We start from the raw sequence: 26,021 nt of genomic DNA on the forward strand, positions 1-26,021 counted from the left end.
ATCACCTGTGTTTCACCAGTCAGAACATCCTGTTGTTTTTTTTTTTTTTATTAGACACGCCTTTTTACTGCATAATTGTGTTAATGGCTGGTAGTTAAAAAACTTTTTTTTGCTTGCATCTATTTGTGTTTGCTCTTTCATCTTTGTCTGAAGAGCTGCTCTCTGAGTGTGTGTCCCGATCTGGGAGAAAGTAGCTATTCTTGAATACATCTGGATGGTCTGAGGCTCTCTATCTTTTTGCAGTTTTAATGACAGTTTAGTGAGCTAATCATGAACTAGAAACCAGAATGCCAGTTAGCACTAAAAACGGAATCACTAAGTGACCACAGGACTTCCTTCTCAGCCAAACTGAGAAAGAAGACAACTGTCATGAATAATATTAATATTCGTGAAGCAAAGCCCTCTGATAGCTACAGATTGGTAACTTCACTATTTTACTTCCTGGTGAGAGGTGTGTATGTGTGTTCAATAATTTTGATGATCTTTTGTGCCCATTTACATGACAAAAATATCAAAACTGAGGTCTAAGGATTCCTTCGAAAGAATCTTAGAGATCATATACTTTATTTGCATTTTAACTTATTCATTTTAATATTTCTAAGATAACATTCTCATAAAAAATCCAAACAATGAATCCCTTTTGTTCCTTTTGGCCACCACCCAAATCCACTTTCCTAAGATAACCAATGTTAATTAGTTGCTTCATATCTTTCTACTCCTTTTCTGCACAAATAAATGTATGCGACTTTTATGTTATATATCTTTTAACATTAAATACATGATATTGTACTGTATATATTTGCTTAAAATGTTTAGAGAGCTCTTCTATCTACATTTTACTTCCAACCCTTCATTTAGTTCAAGCTCTTCATTGTGCAGAACAAATTCGAGTCTAAAGCAGTAAAACGACTTTTCTAAGGCCAGATAGCTACAGAATAGAGACCAGAGCCCAGCCAGTACTTTTAAAGTCAAACAAAAAGCAATTATTATTTAGTGAACAATTTGCAGAAACTGAAAGGGAAAAAAATCTACTCAGAATCCAATCTCTCCAATAATTAAACTTATTTTTTTTCTCAGTTTAGTTTTTGTCTCTATGCGGAACCATTCTTTTACGTAGTTGTAATCAAAGCATAAATTCAATTGTTCATTTTTTTCAATTGAGTTATAAAAGTTCCCTGAGGGTCCCAAGAGAAGGCTTAATAAATCAGGCCCGGAAAATCCAAGGAATGAAGGTCGATGATGGCCACGCCCCAGGGCTCTGTTTGGGAACCCCTAGAATTTACTGGAGCAGAAAGACGGCGGGTCATTGTGAGGTCAAGGTGAGGGAGCCGGACTCAGCCCTGTTCACGTGACCCAGCCCCAGGGGGAGGAGTTCGTTTTCCCACCGGAGAGGGCGCTGGGGACGCCGGGCGGGCGGCGCCCCCTCTCCGGGGTACTCCTGGGCGTCGCTGTCCGGCCCAGGCGTGACGCCATCTCCCGGTGCCGGGGGCGGGACGCGCTTGACGCTATCTCAGGGCGCCCGGCTGGGGGTGCGCTGGGTGTGGGGCGGCTCCGGGGCCGGGGATGGCGGCGGCCGCGGTTGCGGCGGCTCCGGGACGAGCGGGAGGAGCCCGAAGAGCGTCGTGAGATGGGCGGGTGAGTGTCGCCGGGAGTGGGGGGCGCCGGGCCAGCCTCACCGAGGCTACGGAGGCCTGGGCTTGGCGCTCCGGAGCCCAGCCAGAGCCCGCTGCCCCGTCGAACCGGGGCCCGAAACCCGCGGACCGAGGGAGCGAAAGAGGCCGCGCCTTGACCCGCGCGCACTTCCCTCGGACCCAGCTCAGAAGGCTGCCCCGCGCCCCGCGGCTGTGTCCCCACTGGCTGGGGTGCCCGAGTCCTTGGGGCGGGAAGCGGCCCCCAAACAAGGAAACATCACCTACTGGCCCTCGTCCCTGCTCCTCTGCTTGAAGGGTAGACCCCAGCTCTGTGAACGTTGACTTCCCAATTTCGGGCCGTACCCTTTTTTTGGCTCAAGGATTTCGAGATCATGGGAAGCCATAACCCCTAGTATCTTCCAAGCTCCTATCTTTCTGGCGGGCGCACCTCTCGTCTTCAGAGAATTCTGGTCTCTGTCTGGGTTCAGTCTCTTGATCCCTTGGTTCTGCTGGCATCCTTGGTCACTCTCTGGAACAGTTGCCCTTCCCCGTTAGCTTGCGTGGGGGTCACAAGCTACGTCTTCCTTTTGAGGAATCCTCATTGAGCCCCTTCAGAGGCGGAGGTTTCAGATTCCAGAATGTGTTTTGTGTTGTGGGAACCTGGTCCACAGGCTTGGCTCTTTGTTGTCATTCCCGCAGACCTTTTGCCTCTTTCAGTCCTTTTATTAGCTGTGTTTGGCTAACCCCTCAGTGACCTACAGGCAAGTTTTCTTTAACGTTCTAGTTGCAGGGAGCAAGGATCATTCTGGAGTTGAAGATGTGAGCCCAGATTTTGTTGGGAATGAAGGAGAAAGCTAACTGCTTTTCCGTAACTTGAACTGCGGGCAAAGGAGGGATGCTCAGCTTGCGGCCATCGTGTAATTTGTATTTATGGAACTAAGGATTTGTCTTTCCACCTTGTTTTCCTGTCTCATCACCTTTTTGTGTGCATCCACATCTTGTTAATCGTAAGAGATAAATGTTACCCTTGGCTTGGTTTGAGGTGTTCAGTTTGTTTTGAGGCTTGCGGTGTTCTGTAGGATCTGGATGGACAGTAGTTTGTTTCTTACAGTACTCAGTACTACTTTCTCTGGTTTCGGAGATTAGGCCTCGGTTTTTCAGTGTTTAGTGTTTCTGGCATTTGTAGATTGAGATATTGAGTTTGGTGTAAGTTTTGTTTCCCCATTTTTAGCTATGTGAGAATCAAGGCAGTGTTTTTAGTTTGTCACCTGATTCAACACTTTGTGCAAAGTTGTCACTCAAAAATTTTACACACACACAGGAGGCCATTTTTTTACTCTGAAAATCTGTTAATAAGGCTTCCCCGTGAGTGACTCCCCCTTGACCTCTTTTTCTGCCCCAGAAACATAAATAATTGTTCTTTTACCTCTAGCGCTGCCTTTCTCATTTAAATAACCTCCACAACTGTGTTTTCATCAGCTCTGAATATAAGTGAAAGCTGTGAAGTTAATTTTTCCTGCTTCCTGTTGTTCACATGGGAACAATGTTGAGTCTTCCACTCTTATTTGTACATTTACCTGAAATTAGGATTGGAAGTAAATTTAACCTTTGGGGAATAGATACAGGTAGAGAATGAACACTATGATGTTAAGGAAAATAATGAAGTTTGACATGGAAAATTTTTTTCCAGGGATATTTTCCTACAGATTAGAACTTAAGAGATAGCTTTTTCTATATTTAACTGCCTGGGCACCCAGGATAAATGTGCGGGTTACCTCTGGAGAAGAAGAAGAGGAAGGGACTCGTGGAGATGAATGTCTTTGTGGCTTTGAAATTACCTTTCTTGATGACCCTGGGGAAGGTCAGAGATTAGGCTCTGTTTACTTTATCCTTACATCTGTCTTCTAGGCTCCCACGCCAGCGCCAGCGGGGAGGACACTGCTTTCTACAGCTGCTCAGAAGCACCACTGGAAGCTCAGGTAATACAGGTGCTTTGGATACCTTCTTGCAGAAAAACATCTGGGATTCAACAGTGGAAAAACAGAACAGAGTGTAATATAGAAATCTCTTTTCAGATCTAAAGAACTGGAGCCTGATTGGAAGAAATAGGTGACAAAGTTCATATGCATTGAAGTATTCAGACCAAAATGATACTTAATGACAATGGACAAAAGCATATATGAAAGGTGACAACAAGAGAAACGGGAGAGAGAACTTTCTTAGGAGTCATATAGACCCAAGATAGTAATAAACAGGCGTGTTTGGAGGAATGGAATCAATTTTAGGAAGTGGTGCCTAGAGCAGGCCTACAATGAAAAAGGAGCGCTTGACAAAAGAGAACACAAAGGAAAAAAGGGAATGAATAAAGAAGGCAAAGTGAAGGTGGTCAATGAGAAGAAAAGAAGCCTTGCCAGACTAGGGAACAAGAAGTCTATGTGAGGTCAGAAGAGTTTTATTGCTTTTTGGGGAAGAGAAGAAACAAATAAATGGTAGAACACACTAGTACAATCATTCTCCCGACAGAGCCCGGGTTTGAATGTAGTATTTCATGGGGCAAAGAAGATACTGATGTTTATAACATGTTTAGGAGCAAGGTTTAAAAAAAAAACAAGACACAAGCAGACCTCAGGACTTACTGACACCCAGGTCCTTGAGGTAGTGGTAATATGAGGCAAAGGAGGATGGGAATTTAACCAGATCTCAGGTCAGGGGACCTGGGGATAGATGAGCTCGTAATCCAAATTAGTCTGGGGAAAGGAAGTGCGGATGAGGTTATACGTTCAGGAAAGAAGATAGCACAGTAGTCTTTAGCAAAAGGAGAAACTTAGGAAAAAGAGCCAGCAGCAAAGACGTGTTCAAATCCCCCTTGGGGAGAAGGCTGAGAATTGTCAAGATCCCCACCAGAGGCATGACTAATCATGAAGCTGTTGGTTTCCCTGGGGTTATTTACTCATTATCGAATGCTTGTCCTTGTAGCTCTTTTTGATTTCTGTGACTGTTTCTTTCATGTCCTAGGCTGGATGAGTGAGGAGGGGAGCATCCTTGCCTGCCCCTCTCTCATACCTCTTTTTTTCCAGCAGTCCCGTCTGTTACATCTTCCACCATGGGCACAGTTCTGTTATTTCCTTTGACTTGGTTCACCCCTAGGTTACTTTTCTTTGCCTCTGATTTGTTCCCTAGCAGATGTGGGCGCCCCAGCCAACAGCAGAGAGGGGTGCAGGGGAGCCACAGAGAAGCCCCTTCTGATGCCCCAAGGAGCAAGCCGACCCCTTCCAGGCTCCAGGAACACCACAAAGCAATATGAAACCTGTTCATGAGAGGAGTCAGGAATGCCTTCCACCAAAGAAACGAGACCTCCCCGTGACCAGCGAGGATATGGGGAGAACTACCAGCTGCTCAACTAACCACACACCCTCCAGTGATGCCTCTGAATGGTCTCGAGGGGTTGTGGTGGCTGGGCAGAGCCAGGCAGGAGCCAGAGTCAGCCTGGGGGGTGACGGAGCTGAGGCCATCACTGGTCTGACAGTGGACCAGTATGGTATGCTGTATAAGGTGGCTGTGCCACCTGCCACCTTCTCTCCGACTGGCCTCCCATCCGTGGTGAACATGAGCCCCTTGCCCCCCACATTTAATGTAGCGTCTTCACTGATTCAACATCCAGGAATCCATTATCCCCCAATCCACTATACTCAGCTCCCGTCCACCTCTCTGCAGTTTATCGGGTCTCCTTATAGCCTTCCCTATGCCGTGCCACCTAATTTCCTACCGAGTCCCCTCCTTTCCCCTTCTGCCAACCTCGCCACCTCTCACCTTCCACACTTTGTGCCATATGCCTCGCTTCTGGCAGAAGGAACCACTCCTCCTCCCCAGGCTTCATCCCCGGCCCACTCAATCAACAAAGCTCCCTCTGCCACTTCCTCACCTGGGCAGTTGTCACATCACTCAAATACTCAGCCACTGGACCTCGCTCCAGGACGGATGCCCATTTATTATCAGATGTCCAGGCTACCTGCTGGGTACACCTTGCATGAAACCCCTCCGGCAGGTGCCAGCCCAGTTCTCACCCCTCAGGAGGGCCAGTCTGCTCTGGAAGCAGCCGCTGCCAATGGACAGAGACAGCGAGAGCGAAATTTAGTAAGGCGGGAGAGTGAAGCCCTCGACTCCCCCAGCAGCAAGGGCGAAGGCCAGGGACTGGTGCCAGTGGTCGAATGTGTGGTGGACAGACAATTGTTTTCAGGTTCTCAGACTGCACGGGTGGAGGTGGCGGTGCCGGCACACCGAGGGACCCCAGACACCGACCTTGAGGTCCAGCGGGTGGTTGGCGCTTTAGCTTCTCAGGACTATCGTGTGGTGGCAGCTCAGAGGAAAGATGAGCCCAGCCCCCTTAACCTGTCCCATCATACCCCTGACCATCAGGGTGAGGGGCGAGGGTCAGCCAGGAACCCAGCGGAGATGGCCGAGAAAAACCAGGCCCAAGGCTTCTACCCTCAATCCCATCAGGAACCAGTGAAACACAGACCTTTACCCAAAGCAATGGTTGTAGCCAATGGCAACCTGGTGCCCACTGGAACTGACCCAGGCCTGCTTCCCATGGGCTCGGAGATCCTGGTGGCATCGAGTTTGGACATGCAGGCCAGAGCCACCTTCCCAGACAAGGAGCCAACGCCACCCCCCATTACCTCTTCCCACTTGCCCTCCCATTTCATGAAAGGCGCCATCATCCAGCTGGCTACGGGGGAGCTGAAGCGGGTGGAGGACCTCCAGACCCAGGATTTTGTGCGCAGTGCCGAAGTGAGCGGGGGACTGAAGATTGACTCTAGCACAGTCGTGGACATTCAGGAGAGCCAGTGGCCTGGATTTGTCATGCTGCATTTCGTGGTTGGTGAGCAGCAGAGCAAAGTGAGCATCGAGGTGCCCCCGGAGCACCCCTTTTTTGTATATGGCCAGGGTTGGTCCTCCTGCAGCCCTGGGAGGACTGCACAGCTCTTCTCTCTGCCCTGCCATCGGCTACAGGTGGGAGATGTCTGCATCTCTATCAGTTTACAGAGCTTGAACAGTAACTCAGTTTCTCAGGCCAGCTGTGCTCCCCCAGGCCAACTGGGTACCCCCCAAGAAAGGCCTGAGAGGACAGTCTTGGGACCCAGAGAGCAATGTGACAGTGAGGTTAAGAGCCAGCCTCCAGCCGAGGGCTCCCAAATGGTAGAGCCTTCGCAGCCGGAGCCTGGTGCTCAGGCCTGCTGGCCAGCCCCAAGCTTCCAAAGATACAGCATGCAAGGGGAGGAGGCACGGGCTACGCTGCTCCGTCCCTCTTTCATTCCACAGGAGGTAAAGCTGTCCATCGAAGGGCGTTCCAATGCAGGAAAATGAACCTCTCTCCCAGATCGGACTGGGGCTTTACCCCAGAGCTGGGCCTCACAGTGAGCAGGCAGAGGATTTGCACATCCCGCGCAGGGAACGGCTCTCTTGGCAGTGAGATTGGGGTGAAGGTGGCGGGGTTAAGAGGAGGCATGAAGGCAGCCTCCCAAGACAGGGTCTGTCGCTCATTACCCCATGGCATCCTTTCAGGATACCCCCAGAGGATGCTATGATGGGGGGCAGCAGGCCTGGGCCAAGGAAGGAAGGGGGTACATGCAAGATAAGAAACATTCCAAATATCAGGGCCTCCCTGTTCTTTTCTCCCCATCCTTAGCTCCTGCAAGGGAAACATCAGGCTCTGGGAGCAGGTGACAGAGGGAGGGAGCAAAGAAAGAGCCAAAAATGGTGATCCACAGCTTATAGTAGCAGTTCAACTGTCTGAAGTTTTTTTCCTTTCTTTTTTTGTGGTGGGAGGGCAAGAGGCCCCATTGTTGGAATAAGAGGGTTCTCACCCAGAACTTTTCTTTTGAGAGCTGTGCACTTTAAAGGGTAGTTTTGTTACAGATGTCTGTGGCTGGTTGTCGGGGAGGAGCACTCATGTGCAGGACTCTGCTTGATCCTGCTTCAGCTCTTTCCCATTTCTCACTGTTCCTCCCACAAGGCTTCTAGCACCAGAAGACAGAGAAGCCCCTCCAGAGTGAAGAACTGCTTTGGCAGGAACCCAGTCAGAGGACTTAGGGAGAAAGACCTGATGGCCAGGCTGACCCGGCTCTAGGCAGGGCTTCTGGAAAGGGAGCTGATGTAACAAAGCTCCTCCTACCCGGCTTGCCAGACCTTCGAAATTGTACTGAATCTCTAGTTGGTAAAGGTGACTTTTGAAAGAACAAGTGGACCCTTTCCCCCAGCCCCTGCACCCCTCCTCTGTTTGTCTACGTTGTGCCTAAGTGCCTGTGCGGCCCCCACCCTTCTGCTGCCCTAACCTTTGCATGGTGTCTTGACCTGGGCCTAACCTGTAGCTGCACTGCCTTCCCTCTTCTGCAAAATTGGTTTTGTCCTCTCTGACCAAGACTTCTAGTTTTCGGTGTGTAGGGAGTCTCTCTGGTTTCCCCTTCAGTCATATTCTCTATTTTTTAAAAATCATGTCCCCTCCTCTGCAGCTTAACAGCTTGGTGGAGAAACAAGAAAGGGAACTGTGCCCCGGGTCAGGGCAAATACGCCAGGCTGGGCCGTGCCCATCCTGATGTTTTTACAGAGGTCTTCCCACCTTATTCCACTTCCTCTCCTAGCCTTCAGGCTTCTCCAAGCTATCCCCTTTCACCTGCAGCTCTGAGGTTCTGGGGTAGTCTTGATAATGAATGTTTCAATACCTGAAGTCTTCTAGATTTCATTTCATGGTGGAGTATTCCTCTGCAAAGAGCATTTTCAGTCTTCGTTGCATTTGCCCCTCTGTCTTAAACCCATGTTTTCTTCACAACTTTTAGCATCAGCTCAGACTGTGGGATTCCACTGGGTATTGAGAATTGGGCGCCCCCTCCAGCTTCAGGTGGGTGGGTGGGTTTTTTGTTTGTTTTTCAGGGGTCTTTAGACTCTTGGAGCAACTCAGGGTATTGTCCCCCCAGCTCTCTGGCAAGGCTTCTCCCAGGGTATGATCTTGGCATTTCCTTTACAAATGTTTTGGAACTGGCTGAGGCCTGGCCGGTCGTCAGGAGTCTCAACCTCTGAGCTCTGATCTCTGCTCTGTCAAAGACTCTAGACAAGTCTTATGACCTCTTGGTCTTTCACTTCCTCCCCAGCTGCCAAATGGGGATAAATTATCTTACCTACCTCCTGGGGGGAGGGGGAGTTCTGAGAATGAAGTCATTCTTAGTGTTCAGGTGCTAAAGGTTGTTCTCCCGGGGGAACAAAGTGACTGAGACTGGCTTGTTTGTTACAAGCCCTACACTCCATTGTTTCATTCCTCGAGAGCAGTTACCTGGTCAGTCACCTTTCAGAGGCTCATCCAAAGGAAGCTGCTGACCTGACTGCAAGTACTTAAGTCTTCGGTTCACCTCAGAACCAAATACCAACCCTGTCTGGTGAACACTCAACCTTGTTCTCATTTGGGATCATGCTCTTTCTCTTCTCTGTCTCCCATTCTCTCTGAATGCTGCTTTCTTTGGTTTCTTTCCCACCATGGGGACCTGTGGGGTTGAGTCTTGAGGAATCCTCTCAGATGAGTGCCCCAGGAGAAAGCCTCATCTACGTCTGTTACGTGAACAACTCATTCCTAGGGATTACTATTTGCACGGTCTCAGAAACATCCTTCCTCAAAGGAAGGCTCATCAACTGAATATAGTGACATGCACACAGTTGACACTCAAGAAATGTCTACCCAAGAAAACCAGTTGAGCTTCCTTCTTATGCAAGCAAACCTATATCTCACCAGATACAGGCCAAACAGTTTAAATTAGTCACTCTCTACTACCCAGCCTGGTGACTTCCACTTAATCCTGGAAGGAGAAAATCTTGTGCACCTTGGTAAGTTGGGCCCTGACCTTTCTGCTGCTGTTCCTCTTGTCTCTTGCTGGTAAAACAATACCAGCAGCTCCCCTGATACTGTGCCATGCATATGTAATACGTTAATATCTTCTGAGTTGCAGAGGCGTCTTGTAAAGTATGGTCTCCCAGGAAGAGAAGCTCTGTGCTCTAAATCTTGATCAGAGCTTTGGCACTCCCCTTGCCTTTTCCCTCTGGTTCAGTCTTTCTTCCAGGCATGAGAAATAAGAGTAACCTGATATGTCCATTCTTCCTTGTAGGAATTTCATGTTTGCAAAAGACCTGAGCGGTACTGAGAGAGAGATCATTTTAGTGGGAAGCTGTCAAGCTTTTTGGGGAATGAGCAATGAAGAAGGCCAGAGCCAATCCCTTGTCAGTGGTAGGCCATTCTCAGAACTTAAGGAGAGAAAGTAGGACTGCTGACTTGGGCACTAAACAGAACGCCTGTACCACTTTGGGAGTAGGGGAACCAGGTAAAGGATGAGTGATACGTCCAAGTCTTGGATTATCATTCCTATCAGGATTAGTGTACGCCAGGCTCGGAGTGGGGAGGAAGGGACTGTGGGGAAGAAGGGCCTGGGAGTTCAGAGCTGAGCACTTATACCCATGGGGAGGGGCTCCGGTGGATCTGAACTGACCCTTCTACGCTCTTGGTCCCAGTTGGTTGTAACACCAAGGGCTGTGGTCTGTGCTGCTTAGCCACTGCTGCTGTCTGCTCACCGTCCTGCCTGCTGTCTTTTATAGCTCCGTCCTTCCATGTCTTTGTCCATATAGGTGATATCCAGGCATCCTGTCCATTCTTACCTGTGCAAGTGTTATATTATAGCAGTCACGGTGACTAGGAATAGTATGACATGCTGCTGGCAGGTTGGTGACTCCAAAGGGATATGGCTTCAGTGCTTGTGGGGAGCCCTTTGGCTCCAAATATCTGTCTCGAGGGAGAAACAAGTAGGTTCTGCTAGTGGGTGTTTTCTGTGTATTAACTTCTTTTCTTTGTGGTATCTTGTATCCTGTTTTTAAAAATAAATGACGGGGAACCAAGATAGGGCCTGTGTCAGCATCCAGGGAGGTTCATCTGGCTCCAGTTATATGGACTCTTGTCTGGGTTGAGGGAGGGTTTGAAGTTTGTAATAGCCCCTCAGTGGGGTTTAGTTTTATTTTACCAGTGGGCATCATAGGAGATGCACAAGTTGGTGGTATGATTTAAACCTGCATCAAGCAAGCATATTGAAGAGTTGAGTGATCACACTGGAGACGAAGGGTGGACATGGACTGTCTGGGAAAGGGCCTGGGTCCATTGGGGTAAAGATAGCCTGATTAATCGGTCATGAGAGATTAGGTCACAGTCTTAAAAGCAAAGTAAATAGGGCAGAGGCCAAGTTTTAGGGAGACTTCTTGGCCTCCTAGGGCTAAGTCTACAAAACCACACTGAAGCTACAATACTTTCCAGGTGGGAAAAAGTGTACACTACAGTTGAAGAGCTGAACTGTGCTAAGTTGGATGTTGACTGAGAACCTGTTAGCCCTTTGCTGGGAAGCATTCACTCTCCACACTTCCCTGGAGTAGGGAAGGCCTCCCACATTATGCAATAATAAAATAAGCATCTGGGTCTTTGCAGCTGTCAGTTACTCTTTCAACTCTAGGATCCATTTTGGGTTCAGAAGCCTGGTTTGGGCCTAGGATGACACTGTCCCTTGAGATGCTAGAGTTGACTGCGCTCTCTCCTTACCTGCGGACTATGCACAGTGACTAGGGGGGAAGGAGGAGAGGGGGTGCGGTTTGCCCTGCTAAACCTCCCCAGCAGGAACAGTAGTAATAAATGCACTTTTCACACTAAGGTTTCTTTATTAGTTCTCCTGTTAAGCCTAGATCCTCCCCTGGTAGTCTGTGTAGTCCCAAAGCCATTCTTACTGTAGATACCCAGCAGTAAAGATGGTCTGGAATTGGGTTCCTGTCCTCAGTGTGTGTGGCAGCTGCCCATGTGCCTTTACCTATTGTCAAACTTGCATTTATTTCCGTCTTTATGACTGTCATGGGGACTGAGGTTCTTTGGAGAGAGAGCGTGAGCTGATGACACAGTGGTTTTACACCCTCTCCCTGGACAGGGAGTTTGCACGTAGTTGTGAGCTGTGAGTGGTTAGTGCATTGCTGGTATTGCTGAAGGCAGGGTTCATCCTTCATTTGCTGATACTCGCATTCAAGAGAATCTCATATTGGGGGAGAGACTGACTGTACTCGTGACAAACTTGAAGTGTTAAAAGTAAAGCTGTCCCCTACAACCTTCCTAGTCACACACAGGATCCCTGTAGCCAAAACAGTATATGTTCCAGCTGCAGAGAGCAAACTACTCTCAGCTTGCACAGCACCTTAGGGAAGGGAAGAATATATGGATAGGGAATGGGGTGGAGAAAGGAGGATGGGAATATTGTCATCCAGTTGGCTTTAGGGTCCTGAGGAGTAGAGAAGGATGGCACTGGGGCAGTCTGGATGGATCTGATTGGTGTAGGAGTTCCCTGTAGATAAATTACTGACCCCCAACTACCATCCCCAGTATGTAATGGCTGAATTAATATGTAATCAACTGCATTGTATCTAAAGCCTTAGAAATAGTCAGGTGCTCCCCCCACCCATACCATTTCTCACCCTCTAATCCTACCTGATCTTTAACAAAGCATTAATAATTCTAAGGATAATCTCTATTTTGTTGTGCTTTTTTGTAACTGTTTTAAATAAATCAATTTGTACTGTATATTTGTACTTTTGTGAGATCCTTTTTGCTGTTGACCATTTTAAGTCTCTGTACTTGGCTACACACAGATTGTATTTTTATTGTTAATGCTCTTCTTATGAATACCTGCATTTAACTTGTGGACTATGTAAACACAATATATATCAATATCTATATATCTATATATCTATCTATATAAACTACTAGCTTTTCCTTTTGGTGTTTGCGCCTTTTTCCTATCTCAGCCTTAGATGATGGCCACTGGGTGGGCGATAGGAGGAGCCTTTTGTGGGAGAGCTTGTAAGAGAGAGCAAATCGTGCCCACCTTTGTGTGGTGGGCTCGGGGCCGATTATGCAAGCTAGTCCTGAAGCGTGGTCTGCACATTTTGTGGGTATGTGTTTCAGAGACCCAGAAATCTACTCGTAGACTTAGCTACTAGCAGTCAATAAAAGGGTACTGTAGATGTCTTCACTGCTGGCCTTTTCTCTATTTCTTTCCTCAGCAGTATTGCCAGAAATTGCTGGAATGTCAGTTCCAGTGATATTGACTGCTTCTAACTCAGAAAGCTTGCCACTGATAACAGGTGAAACACTCAGATACACTTATTAATAGTTCCTGTGTACCACAAACTATCTTAAGTGCATTATATATTAACAATCATTTGTTGCTAATACTATTATTTCCATTTTGTGGGGAAACCAAGACAGAGGTCAAGTAACTTACCCAAAGTTACACAGCTATTAAAAGGCAGTGCAGAATTTTAAATCCAAGCATCTAACTCCTGAGTCTGTATTTTAGTTGGTTGTGAAAATTAAATGAGATAATCCATATAAAATGCTCAGAATAATCTTTGACACATAGAGAGTATTTTGAAGGATCCCAAGTAGACCTTCAGTAAGGAGCTGTGAGAGGAAGGCATTTGGTTCAATTAAGTACTTTTAAATGCCCAGTACCTTGTAATAAGCTCATTGAAATTTTTGCATTTTTCAGAACAAATATTTCAGCCTGCCTGGTAGGAATTAACCCTAGTTTGGTGGGGGGTCAGTTAACACAATCAAAGAGCCTTAAACCTATAGAGGTTAGAGAAGAGTCCAAGTTTCCTTGTCATGAATCGGAAGAGGTCCACATTCCCGGCATAGTTATTTTTCTGGCTACAACTTAACTAGGGCACTCCCTTCTGGACTTCAAGATCTGTAATTATCTAAACTATACACAACCTTTGGTGCAGGTTAAGGAAAGTTCTGTGCTTGTTCTGTACCATCAGAAGCTTTAGAAATGACCTAAGCTCTTGTCTGCTCCATGGTTTGGCAGCCATATAAACTGCCAAAGCAGTCGTTTTGCTCCAGCCTTGACCACTTATTGACTTGAGCTCTCATATCACCTTAATTTTGGATTATTCTATCTTGGCTCTGGGGAATAAATAAAAAGATAGATTACCTCCTCCCAAACGTGAGTTCCTTGGTGCTAAGGGCCTTAATATTGCAGCTATTTCTATGAACACATTCCTGAGTGCAGCTGTCTGCTGTTTGGGAGAGAATTTTAAAGTTTAACAAACTGAATTCTTGGAAAAGTAGCCAGGACCTAGTCTAAATACCACATCCTCTTTAGAAGATGCCAGTTATGAATTTGGAAAAGGTAAGCTAGGTTTAAATAGTCCTGGGACTGTGGATTACCTTGGTTAGCGTCGGAGTGGACCCTCGCAAAGTATCAGTCCTTTAAAGTCCTAGTTGTGCCTCATCAACTTGTGGAGGCCCAAATAAGGGACTTTTGCTTAGAAAGCCTAAGTCAAGGAGCACCTTCTCTCAGAAAAGGACAACCGCCAGAAGTCGCTGCCTGAAAACTTCCATCCAGGTCTCTCCCAGATCATTTACTAAAATGAAACAAAAGCAGGAAAGGGCCAGTAAAGATAAAGTTAATTTATTTGCCCTCAACTCCATGGGCCACACTGGGGCCCCTCAGTCCTACGGCATGCCCTGCAGCAGTGGGCTGGGGAGTCCAGTTCTCCGGAGTGCCTGCTCCCTTGTCCAGAGCTGCCTCGAGCCAGGTCCCTCATGACCCCATCGTCCTGCTCCCACATGCAAGAGGTACGCAGGTCCAGTGGCAACAAACCCGGGCCTGCCTCTGGCAGCAAGGACAGGGCCCCGCGGGTGGGCGCAGCACTGATCCCTGTGGACTTGGGTGGGTGGGTGAGCAGAAGGGCAGAGAGCAGGGTATGTGTGGTTCAGTGCAGAGAGCTGCTGTTCTGCTCTTCAAAGGCCATCTTGCCCAGGAGCTGGCTGTCCAATTCTACCCCACTCACAGGTAGCTGGAAGAAGTTCATTTCAGCTGCTAAGGCTGCCATGGCAGAAGGGTCCTGGCCAAACTGAGCTCGCAACATCATGTCCATTTTCTCCAGCCTCCTCTTGAGCCTCTTGGCCTCCCGCTCCCGGATGAGCCGGGCCTGCCGCTTCTCCGGGGTTTCATTGGCCCTCTTGAGCCTCATGGCCTCCCGATCCCGCTGCAGCCGACGTGCCCGCTGCTCATCTGTCTCCTGCATGCGCTGTAAGCGCTTGGCCTCGCGGTCCCTCATGCGCCTTACCTCCCGTTCCTCGGGGGTCTCATTGTCCCGCCGGCTCTTCTTGGCTGTGCGCTCTCGTTCCAGCCGTTGCAGCCGGACTTCCAAAGGCTCGTTCTGTCGACGGAGGGCCCACTTGCGTACGCTGGGGGTCTGGGCTTCCAGTAGCTTACGGTAGGCAGCACAGTTGTTGCACACGAGCAGAATTCCAGCAGGGTACACTGGAGGACTAAAGGAAATGTCCTTTCCCTCAGCACTGGAGGGGCCCTCACTGTGGGCTGGGGGTAGGGATTCCATATTAAGTACTTCAGGAAGTTTCTCGCTGGAAGGCAAAAATTTTTGATGGTTAGTGTCACCTAGCAAGGCTCAGGTATCCAGTCCTGACTTACTCTTGTCCTACCCAGGCCAGTTGCTCCAAGTTCACTACTAGGAGTCAGTTTGAGTGCTTAGAAGACCTCTTCTTCCTCTCTGTCCTTGTCCTTCTTTGGGCGAGGATATCTAGCAAGTCTTAAAGACCACCTGGAGTTAGAGACTGAGACAACTGCCACAGCAAGCCGCTAGAAATGAGATGTGCCCTTACGCTGCGTAGTTTTCATTCAAGCTGGAATGGTGGTGTTTGCTAGGAGCTGTGCAGGCCAATCCTGCTGTGGCAGGAGGCAGTCCTCCTTGAGCCAGAGGCTACCTTCAGGGGAGGTACAGTCCACTGGCTCTCGACTTCCATCTCCCCTAGGCAACTCTGCAAAGGGACTAGGACACAATTCACACAGTTCCAGTCTTCTTGGAACACAGAACACAGTACATCTTCACATTAGGGTCCTCTGAGCACCCTGTAACTTTGGTCCCCATGCTTTATCATGAACGTTCTTGGACTTCCCCACATCTCTTTCTAGATGAAAATATTATTCTGATAGGGGAAAGAGATGGGAATTCATTTCCCTTTGGGGATATCTAATGGAACAGGCGTTATTTACTGGCCTCATTATCTGTATTTCCCAAGAGTCAGGAACCGGTTGCCTTTGTATTACCTACCTCTAGGCTTCGCTCCGACTTGGGAAATCAGAACCCACCACACCCAGTGATCTGTTCACAGCACAAGAGGGTCAGGTGCCCAGCTAACCTGTTAAACGTGGCATGGCTGGTGAAACGGGCTCCACACACAGCACAATTAGACCGCTGGTCCTCTGAGTGGATTAGGAGGTGGCGACCCAATGACCCTGGGGAGCTAAGGGCCCGGCCACAGACAGGACACATATAGCTCTTGGCGCTCACCACTGCTGCAGTGTGCTGTAAAACAGAGCTTTAATCTGTCAACTCACGCCACCTCCAGGACAGCCTATACCCACTTAGGAACAGCTTTCTGGGAAATGTCCCCTTAGTCTCAGAACAAGAGACCTGCAACTATTCTCCCTGTTTACCACCTGGGAAAGTAAGTCTCCTGTGTTAATTAATGGGCCTTCAGAAGGGCCAAACCATTCAGACCGTTGCTCACATTTCATCAGTTTGAGTTCTGACTACATTCGACTACATTCTGGGACATGTGGTTGAATTGAGGAACCATGGTGATTAAGAGCCAGAGCCATCTTCACAGCCTGAGAAGTCACACTCAAGACAATTTCTCTCTGGCTGCTTTCCTCACACTGTGCAGTGTAAATGTACATGAAGGGAATGATGAAGGCCAGTCTAGAAGCTGGATGGGAAGACTGCTATTAACTGTCCTGCCTTTCCTTCAATCTTTTAAAAACAGTCTTTTGAGGAAAAGCTTCTCCTCACAAACTGATTATCTTTATGGTAAAACTCACACTACCATGTATGCTGATGCCTCTTCAAGACAGCTCACAAGGCATAGGTGCTCTGCCATTGGATCAGGATAAAAACACAAAAGTTTATCTTATTCTGATCCTCTCGTTTACACTAACTTTCTCCAGCATTTGGGAAACATGTTAACTCATTTTTTCTTCTTTAAAACAGAGCCCTCATTATTAACAGATGTTAGTTTCTATTTCACTATTTAAAATATCCATTAAGTAATTAAAAAAACAATTACAACTTAATTTTCATAGTATGTCTGCTTGGGAACCCCAGAACTTATTTACCCAATATACCCCACTTATTCTCTAAAATGTTCTGAGGACTGGAGTGGAGTCTTGAGGGCAACAAGCCAAGGTCCCTTTGGGAGCTGGAAGCAAAGGCTAAACTGCTGGTGCGCGTTGCAGAGCGCACAGCTCCCCATGCCATACCTGGTACACGTGAGCAATCAGCTGCTCCCGACTCCCACAGTCTAGTTGGCAGAGGGGACACTGGCAGAGTCCAAGTAAGGGGTCAGAACTGAAATTCTCTGTGACCTGCAATTCAATGTTTGGTAATTCATTAAGACTGCTGACCAGTCTCTTCCCTGTCCCTACTTTTTTTTTTTTTTTTAAATGCCTACAACACCTGGTATTCCAAGGTGGTCTCCCATCTGACCCTGCTTAGCTTCTGAGATCAGACAGGATCGGGCTTGTTCAGGGTAGCATGGCCGTAGACCCTACTTTATTTTTTAACAAGTATCCTGTTATAAAGAACACAATCTGATATTGCTTATTATTCTCAGGTTTCCATGTGGACCAAAGGAAAAACGAAGGGAAAGGGAATTAAATTTACATCTTCATTTTCTCCAAGGCTTCCTGCCATGAGGACATAGGACTGCCCCAAAGTGAGCTCAACTATGTTTTTCCCCAAGTTGTAAACACTGTAGAGAATTAACTTCCCTCTTGCCATGCTTCTTGCAGGAATCCTCAGGAAACAGTTTAGCAAGAAGATGGCACCTCAGGTAACACTTTTACTTAAATTTGCAAGCATATTCAAGAATATACCCCAGGAAGTCAGCTAATAGTTTTAAAAAGGTAAGTATTCTGTCTGGGAAGAAGTGGGGAGCTTTAGGAAGCTATCCATGGGTGTAGTGATATGTGAGTAGAAAAGGACAGCTGGGTGTGGTGAGAATTGTGTGTCTGAGGTTTGGGTAACTGGTGCTGTTATCTGTGGATGAGGCATCACGGCCGAGGAGAAGGGTAAGGGGGATCCCGGACTCAGGAGCCACTTGTCACTTGCCTCATGCTCTACCACTTCATTCCCACCAACAGGCTGTTCTGCATTTTCTAACTCTTTTTCCACTTTGACCACCCCTCCATCTTCCTCTGATGTGTGGGAAGAGATTTCATCTTGTGTGGTCTCCTCTTCATCACCCTCACTGTCACCTGGAACACACAAACTGGTCACTTGTTCTTATTTTTGCACGAATACATCTTGAGTTACTTTCCACCCTAGAGTTTGCAGCTATAATGGAAAACATTTTCAGATCTTCCATAATACAGTTTTTATCAATGCTTAGTTGGGTACAAATCATGTTAAGTGGAAGCCAGCTATAGCTGTTATATATAATGCCATATACACACTAAAGAGAAAATCTGAGGCAAAATTGCATTGCAAAATGGTTATTGGGCCCTGTACATTATCATAAAAATAACTTCTTACACATGGTTCCCAAATATCTCACGCTTCAAATCACACCTCCCCACATACCTCGCACCATGCTCATTACCACCACGCACCACCTCTGACTTACCAACACTTCTCACTGATTTTATTAGATTTTAACTTACTTTTCTCCATAACCCCCTGCACAATTTCTCCATAGTGTTACATATACTATTCTATTTTGAATCCCACCAATATGTTCTCTCCCAACAAACCCCAAGACACACTTAAAGAAACACCAACAAGTCTTTCTTTCCTCTAATCAATAAAGGAGGTAGTAGTAAATTAGGTAAAAATGATGTCATTTTATAGGGAAAGAGCTGGTCAGTACAGTGGAAAAATTAGCACAGCAACCAATCTCAGGCAGTTTGTAGTGGTGTCTGACTCACTGTGTTTTCATTACTCTGCTAATAACCTAGGATACTTGGCTAAATAAGTCCATTGTTTCTGTTGGTTCTTTGGATTATCTGCTCAATGATTGAATGCATTAAGTAGAGGGAACGAGTCATTCTTTACTTTAGGATGAAATGTAATTTATGGCGACTAAAGTAAGAATTGAGTATTTTAGTTTAAGAGGCATGATGTGGCTGTGGGGAGGTCTGCCTGTTGCTGAGGGATCTGCAAGGGGGAAAATGAGTAAAAAAAAAAAGAAACTCATGATAACAAAGGGAGTTCTTTCTGAAAAGAAAAAACAAAAACAAAAACAAAATGCTAGTACCTTGAAGATTATAAGGGGAAACCAAACCTAGGAAAGTCATCCGACTCCAGCCCCATCCCAACCCCACCTAGATCCTGGACTCCTGGGCCTGACTGTAAGCAAGAGAGAAACACAAGGTGGCGTCTCACCAGTGTCTGTGCGTCAGCACTGAGACTCAGCTCTCCTAACAGTGCTTCTTGTCTTCTCTACTATCCTCCACACAGTTTCTAAATCACCAGTATCTGGGCAAAACTGTTTACATTCCCTTTCTTTCTAAGAAAATCTAACCAAATCATCTGCTAGGAGTTACGTGCTCTCTTGCTTGGTGTACTGGATTTCGTATGGTACATATACCTTATTCCCCAGTCCAAAGCTTTAGTTCGAATCCATCTCAGTATTGAAGGATTGGCACAGATTAAATCTGGAATACTTGTAAGTTTAGTCTAGGACAACATTGTATAAAACACATTTTTTGTAGTTTATCAAAAATCCAAATACATCTCTCTACTAGAAATATTAAAAAAAATAAGAGTGCCATCTAGAAGGGTGATCCATCTTTTCCAGATGTTCCCATTCCTATTTGTTACTCAAACTGGTGATTCCTATAGGTTTTCTAGAATATTTGGATTCGTGTATCTCTACCTGAGTAATTAATTGCTAAATAATTATTATTTTTGTTGCTAAAGTATTAGTTTGAGTGGAAACTAGTTCTTAGAAGGTTGCAGAACTCACTCCCTCTTCATTCTTCCTCAACCCCAAATGTGGAGAAAAACCTGAAATGTCACTCTGAATCGACACTAATAATAACCAATATCAGATGGATGAGATTAGTAAAGTGTGGAAATCATCCTAAGAAATAATACATGTCAAAGTGTATTTGTTCAGGCAGGTCGTGAAACAGACGATCCACAAGACTCGACCAGTTACCAGCCACTGTCTTTTCTATCTCTTAACCACAGGCATCAACTTAAGACTTGGTGTGGGAAGAGAAGATCTTGAAGTTAGCATTTTATATGATGCGTAATCTCATTAGAACACAAATCCTCTTGTATGACATTAGGCCCTCAAGCAAAAGTTTCATTAATGCCACTCTTACATTTTATTAGTTATGAATAAATGGATCCAAGGAGACACGGATTTTTTTTTTTCATTTGCCCTAACCCAGGGGCTGCTTGGGCACTAATTATTCCTATGCCCCTATTACAATTATCACAAACCTATCTGTTTATGGCACTGTGCCAAGTACTGCAGTCCCTGAGTTTAAAAAGAAAAAAAAAAAAACAACCTGCAATGCCAAACCTGTTCTCTCTCTGGATAAGCATATGTCCATACACCTTAGAACACCTTTGGGAACATTGAGGATCCACAAATCTTCTTCAAGTCTTCCTCCCAACCCCATGCACAATCCCCAGAGCACACACACTCTGATAATTCTTCTCCCATTGCCCTGAGTCATTACCAGAAGGTGTAGAACTCACTGCTACTGGAGTCCTGATCTCTTAGCTGTTGGATAGCTTGTCGCTGACTGCCAAGGTCTCCAGGAAAATCAGTTTTCATCATCGCCTGGCGGGCTTGCTCTTCTAGCCCAGCAAACACTTGATCCCCTGGTGGTCACAAGGAAAAATAGTCAGGCCACCAGCTGGGCAGTACATCCCCAGGCAAGCTGGTTGGAAAGTCAGACCATTCAAAGGGCAGAGACAGGCAGGTACCCTGTGGTGCAGTCATTCATCTCCAAGTCAGCTTGTTGCCTCCAACAGTTTCTGGGCGCAGCTACTACTCTTCCTGGGCAGTAAGCCAGATGCTCTAGAAAGCATCTTTTGCTTCCCTTAGATCCTCCTAATCTTGATTCCTTCTCAAAAGGTGATCAATTGCTAATTTACAAACTTAGCTTCAGAAACTCAATTCCATTTACAAACTTCCATCATGATTGGGGAGACAGAGGCAAGAAGAGGTAAAGGGATGAGATAAAGACAGGGCAACAAATCTGGGTATAATCTCTGAATCTTGAGGTACTAGCATTATGCCCTGACTCAGTGTCTATCTCTGACTATAAACAGTGTCTATCTCTGACTATTTAAATTACTATAAACAAGTAATTCAAATAATCCTAAGTAACAGTACCTAAACCCATCTTTTATCTACTCTGCTTCCAAGACATGCTCTGGAAGTTCTTACTTTACTCTCTCTTTTAATGTCTATCAGAATTAGCAATGAGCAAATCAACTAGTTGAATAACGGATTAAAAGAAGAACAAATAATATATGAATTCATTTCTGCTGAGGAACAAACTTCCTGAAACATGCCATCTAATTTGCAACAAATATTTCATCTGGTCTCCTTGGTCCAGTGATCTAATGTGGTCCTTTTCTTTTTTTTTTTTAAATTTTGGTAAGGAACATCTAAAAGCCCTGGACCCATCCTTGATTATGCATTTTCTTATGGGGAACTCTTCCTGGGAACTGTGTGGTTACTGAAGAGTTAACATTTAAGTGCTCTTTTATTTCCAAGAGGCCAGGTGTAAAGAAAAAAGAGAACTGGGTTTCTCCAGGTTTCCATTATCTGAGTCAGAGTGGAAACTACAGTCTCCATTCTCCAGCCAAGATAATAATGAAAAGCCGTAGTAAAATGTTTGACAATAGACCAATAGCTCTTTCTTACTGAAGAGAGAAAGGGAAGCAAACAGGCTCAGGTTCCAAGGCAGGAGACAATGATGTAGGAGAAATGAACTGGTCAGTTGACCAGCACTATGAGCCTCTAGGCAATGAAAGAATTGATGTGAAGTGGGCTTCATGTGATTACTAAGGCATTCGTTCTGCAAATATTCATTGAGCATTTACTATATGTTAAGTGCTAAACACTAATAATAGCTAGTATTTGACACTTACTAATCCCAGACTCCATGTTAAGTGCTTTATAGTTGTTACCTTAATTCTCTGCAAAATTCTATGTGGTAGAATTTTACTTTGGAGAAAACTAAGGTCTACAGTGGAACTAAGTATTCGAACTCAGGTCTTCCCATCTAATATCCATGTTTTTAAGCTGCTTTCCAGTAGAGATGTAAATAAGAATTTAGGAGGTTAATCAAAATGGTTTTGTTGAAAACAAATGCTGTCTCTGTGAGAAGAATGGCTCTGATCCCAGGGTCACTGTTACCTTCATATTATAAGAATCTGATAAATACAACACAAAGATCAAAATAATGTTCTCAGGGCCAGTAGATGACAAAAGGAACCATCATTTTGATGATTCTGATATTATGTGATGTTATAGTAACTAATATTATGGCTACTCTGACTGATATTGTGAATATGAACAGAGGTGGTTAGACCTGAAATGTACTTCCAGCCACACAGCCCCCAAGTAAAGGAAAAATAAGCTGCTTTAAGTCCATTTTCATAATACCCAAGATGACAAAATGGATATAAATTACTGCTAGAGAAAGCAAAAAAAACTGAATCCTGTGTTATAATGTCTCCTCTTCTTCCATTGCTGAAGTAAAATATATATGTACATAAATATTTTATTATTTATTATTATTTATGCCTATAGCATCTGGTCTTTCTAGGTGGTCTCCCATCCAAGTACTAACCAGGCCCGACCCTGCTTAGCTTCCAAGGTCAGACGAGATCGGGCTTGTTCAGGGTGGCATGGCCATAGACCGTGGACCATAGCTCCACTGGGGCACGAACCCAGGACCTTCTGTGTGTAGAGCAGACATGCTAACCACTACACTATGGAACCACATCCTGAAGTAAAATATTTAATTTCTCCATGTTGGTTCCACTGTAACCACAAGACTATGGCCAACTAGAATAGTTACTGAATTCTTCTGGGTAGATGTATGTTTTTGGACCTGGTGGCTATGAGCAGATATGGGACTAAGGAACAAGTTATGTACCAGCATACAATTATCAAGGGTCAGATCATTCTCATCAGTGATATTGTTTATCACTAAAGAAATCTAACCAGTAATCAGGTTTACAAGATACAAGTAACATACACTCCACCCTACTTCTTAATATGGAATCGCCATTGGATGATTAAAAGAGCATGTACCTTTCAATATCAGCTAGTAATTCAGTTTAGTCTCCATCAATTGGAGGTCACAATTTATTTTTGTCTATCGATGCTTAGATATTTAGGCCTTCACAGAACAGAGAAGGTCTGTTTCATACGACTTCACTATCTAGGGAAGTTGTATGTTTACCTAGGCAATTTCACCTAGGACAGTTGGGATAAATTACTTCTGTCATTTCTTTTTGGTAGTTTGTAGAGAAAAGCTGTGCTCTTATATTTTATTCTAGTCCTAACTTTAGAAAAAGGCTAAGGTAAACTTTATTCCTCAGGGCTATTCCTATTTTAAACATCGACTGAAGCAAACTATATAAAAACCATAAAAAAAGAAGTGATTTTGGCAAACCTCATATGAAAAGATGTTAATATATTTTACATATTCTTAATATATTCAGACCAGTAGTCATTATTTACCTAATCCCTAAAATCTGGCTGTCCAGAATTATCCTTTCATAAGAAGATAGTAATACTTGCTAAAAGCATGTCATATTAAGTATAATATGATCCAGAGATACTAGTGATTAAGAAGTTATACAATTGCCTGCTTGTAATAACGTGGAATTATTATTTCCTTCTATGTTGAGACTGTTGGAATAGGTTACAAATATCCTCTGGTCTCTAGATATTAATGTAGGGCAATCATCTTATTTAACATGGGTATTTATTTGTCTACTAATAGTTGAGAACAAATCATCTAAGCACCACAGTGAAAAGCAAGGTGCTACTTTTCCTTATTTTGGTATGAAATCAAGATACTGTTTGATTTGGCTAAGGTTTTTCAGACCAGATAAAAACAAGGCCATTCAAACAAGTTTGGAGAACAAATGAGAAGCCTGAGATGAAAGTTATTACAAAGACAAAGATTTTACAATTCGTTTTGAGTCTTTAGTGAAGTTAAATAAGCAATTTCTAGCTGACTGAAGTAAAGTATAGCAGCTGAAACAGTCTAACAAAGCAGATGTCAAATTTAGAAAAAAATGGGTTAGTATTGGGAGTGTGAGGCTTGGGATTCCATTTCTAGCCAACAGTCTCTGTAACCCAAGGTGCTATCACATGTTGGGAACATAACCATTTACCTCAAAAGGATGCTGACAGAATGAAAGAAGATAAAACAAGTTGCACTTTTTAGATGAGAAGGAACTCTAAAGGCTTTTTTCCTACTTCCCTATAAAAGCTGAAAACTTTTAATTGAAGTTGAAAGTTTTTAGTCTCGTGTGTACTTTGCAATCTGAAAACAAAAACTCTTAAGAAAAATTTTCCTTTTCTTACTGGTTTGCTTGATATAAACACACTAAATGAGAGTGTGCAAGGGCCTCTATTTGCATCCTCTCTAAAAAGAGTTGACAAAAACTTGTGCTCAGAAGCGGTGAGATGAGGAAGGGGAGAGTGAAGAAGGCTTAACAGAGATTTCAGCCTATCAGCAGTTTCTCTGACTGACAATTCCAGGCTTTTATTCTAAAGTTCTTGTCAAGTCTATTAATGAACTGGGTAAAACACAAGAGTCTGCATGGATGTTCCTGCGGAAATGAGAGATCACGATGGTAATTTAGATACAAAGACAGTCCTGAGAAAGCCAAGTAAGTGTCAGAGTGCCTGCCCACTGGCTTCTGAAGTGAATTGGATGAATGCTGCCAGGCTACAGCAGTGGGATTCTTAATATATTCTTTTAGGTGGGCTTTGAGCTTCATGCCACACCATTTTCTTCTTCCCAGAAGGCAGATCTAATGGAGCTCAGTTATTACTCTGCTCAAGTGCTGACTGGCTTTGATATTTAAGCAAAGCTTCTGCAGACTTTCCTGTCTCTCATTCCATTTACTTTAAATAGATGAGCAGCATTAAATTCAATACGTTTGACTGGTTCCATTTCACTGCAAGGGCATAGAAGACTCAAGTGGTCAGACGACTGAAATTACCTATTTCTACGGGCCATTACTGTCATGGGCAATGAGAAGATGACCTTTCGAAACAGGTAGGATCAGCTTCAGCCCCCAAACAGTAAATAAATAGAAGGTCCTCAGAGACCAGCAAATCTCAGTGTCTTTTCTTCTTTGGTCAAGCTTAGTCTATCACCTGAGAAGCCTTCCAAGTCTCCTGCCCAAATGCGTCACTGAAAACGGCTCCTCCCTTGGGGTCTGCTCTTTGGCTGCAAATGAAATTTCGATTCACAGCCCTCTTCATGGTCACCACCACAGAGGCTGCAAAGTCTCACCTACTCCACGAAACAATGTTCCCTCACTCTGGAAACTGCATTTCTGCAGCTGTGGATGTGTGATGTTCTCTCCTTCTCCATGGCCTATTTGTCCATCTGTTTTCCAACTCTAATAACCAGCTCATCCTGTGTTTAACTATGGTGGGCAGAGATGCAGATGATGAATATATGCTACATGGACACAGCATAGGCCACATAAGCCTTTATTGGCTCTGCTGGCCTTATCACAATCATGCCATCATCTCCTCAGCTACTTTCCTCAGATGTAACCAGTTTCTTTGAACATGTGGCTGTTATAGGTAAACATCCAACTCCTATGATTGCCTTATTTCTGAATAAGGCAATCATCTCCACTTTCCTGCCCTGCCTTCATCTCCACTTTCCTGCCCTGCCTTCATCTCCACTTTCCTGCCCTGCCTTCTTGGTGTAACATCTGTGCCTTTTATCAATCGATACTCACTTTCAACCAGAGAGGAGAAGACAAGCCACCTAAAGTGCTGTATTGTATTACCTATGCTAGAATACTTTGTTTTATATCTTTGACAATCTTCATATTTAGGTCCACTAAATTTTGCTGTTTTAGGAGCAATCTCTAACTCCTTCCTAAACCACTCACCTTTATATTAAGCAGCCCTCCACATCCACCTATCCCAGAATGTACTTATAGAAGCACCCAACTTCTTATGTCTTATAAAATTTTTCTAGGACTTAAAGAATTACTCGT

General features: G+C 45.0%; 2 protein-coding genes and 1 pseudogene across 25 annotated transcripts in view; 1 reads left to right on the forward strand and 2 right to left on the reverse strand.

Moving 5' to 3' along the window:
- Positions 1 to 1,495: 1,495 nt before the first annotated feature.
- ATXN1L (ataxin 1 like) lies at positions 1,496 to 12,462 on the forward strand. 7 transcript variants are annotated; one of them, XM_011380686.2, is made up of 4 exons: positions 1,496 to 1,635; positions 3,540 to 3,610; positions 3,707 to 4,071; positions 4,812 to 12,462. In XM_011380686.2, the coding sequence occupies exon 4, from the start codon at positions 4,932 to 4,934 to the stop codon at positions 6,996 to 6,998; it is 2,067 nt and encodes a 688-aa protein (XP_011378988.1). In that variant the 5' UTR covers positions 1,496 to 1,635; positions 3,540 to 3,610; positions 3,707 to 4,071; positions 4,812 to 4,931; the 3' UTR covers positions 6,999 to 12,462. The 7 variants fall into 7 exon arrangements, with proteins under 7 accessions (XP_011378988.1, XP_023379390.1, XP_023379391.1 ...); XM_023523622.1 differs by having other exon boundaries at positions 4,815 to 12,462; XM_023523623.1 differs by having other exon boundaries at positions 3,707 to 3,817.
- Positions 12,463 to 14,146: 1,684 nt separating this feature from the next.
- Positions 14,147 to 26,021, reverse strand: part of ZNF821 (zinc finger protein 821) — a 20,549-nt gene continuing 8,674 nt past the window's right edge. For 7 of the 18 annotated variants that reach the window (XM_023523629.1, XM_023523626.1, XM_011380678.2 and 4 more), the window contains 5 exons: positions 20,493 to 20,618; positions 17,892 to 18,037; positions 17,042 to 17,146; positions 15,922 to 16,088; positions 14,147 to 15,126 (listed from right to left, as the gene is read on the reverse strand). In XM_023523629.1, coding sequence (XP_023379397.1) covers positions 14,472 to 15,126; positions 15,922 to 16,088; positions 17,042 to 17,146; positions 17,892 to 18,037; positions 20,493 to 20,618 — 1,199 coding nt within the window. In that variant the 3' untranslated portion in view covers positions 14,147 to 14,471. Of the gene's footprint in view, positions 15,127 to 15,921; positions 16,089 to 17,041; positions 17,147 to 17,891; positions 18,038 to 20,473; positions 20,619 to 26,021 lie in introns of all 18 variants that reach the window. The other 11 variants (XM_023523633.1, XM_023523631.1, XM_023523634.1 and 8 more) reach the window with 5 other exon arrangements.
- Positions 22,555 to 22,673, reverse strand: LOC111731798 (annotated as a pseudogene).

This window comes from Pteropus vampyrus, unplaced genomic scaffold (genome assembly GCF_000151845.1).
Source record: "Pteropus vampyrus isolate Shadow unplaced genomic scaffold, Pvam_2.0 Scaffold399, whole genome shotgun sequence".
Classification (NCBI taxonomy): domain Eukaryota; kingdom Metazoa; phylum Chordata; class Mammalia; order Chiroptera; family Pteropodidae; genus Pteropus; species Pteropus vampyrus.

Bases quoted from the DNA above. Each gene is read 5' to 3' on its own strand.
- ATXN1L (XM_023523621.1), top strand. From the start codon at position 4,932: ATGAAACCTGTTCATGAGAGGAGTCAGGAATGCCTTCCACCAAAGAAA.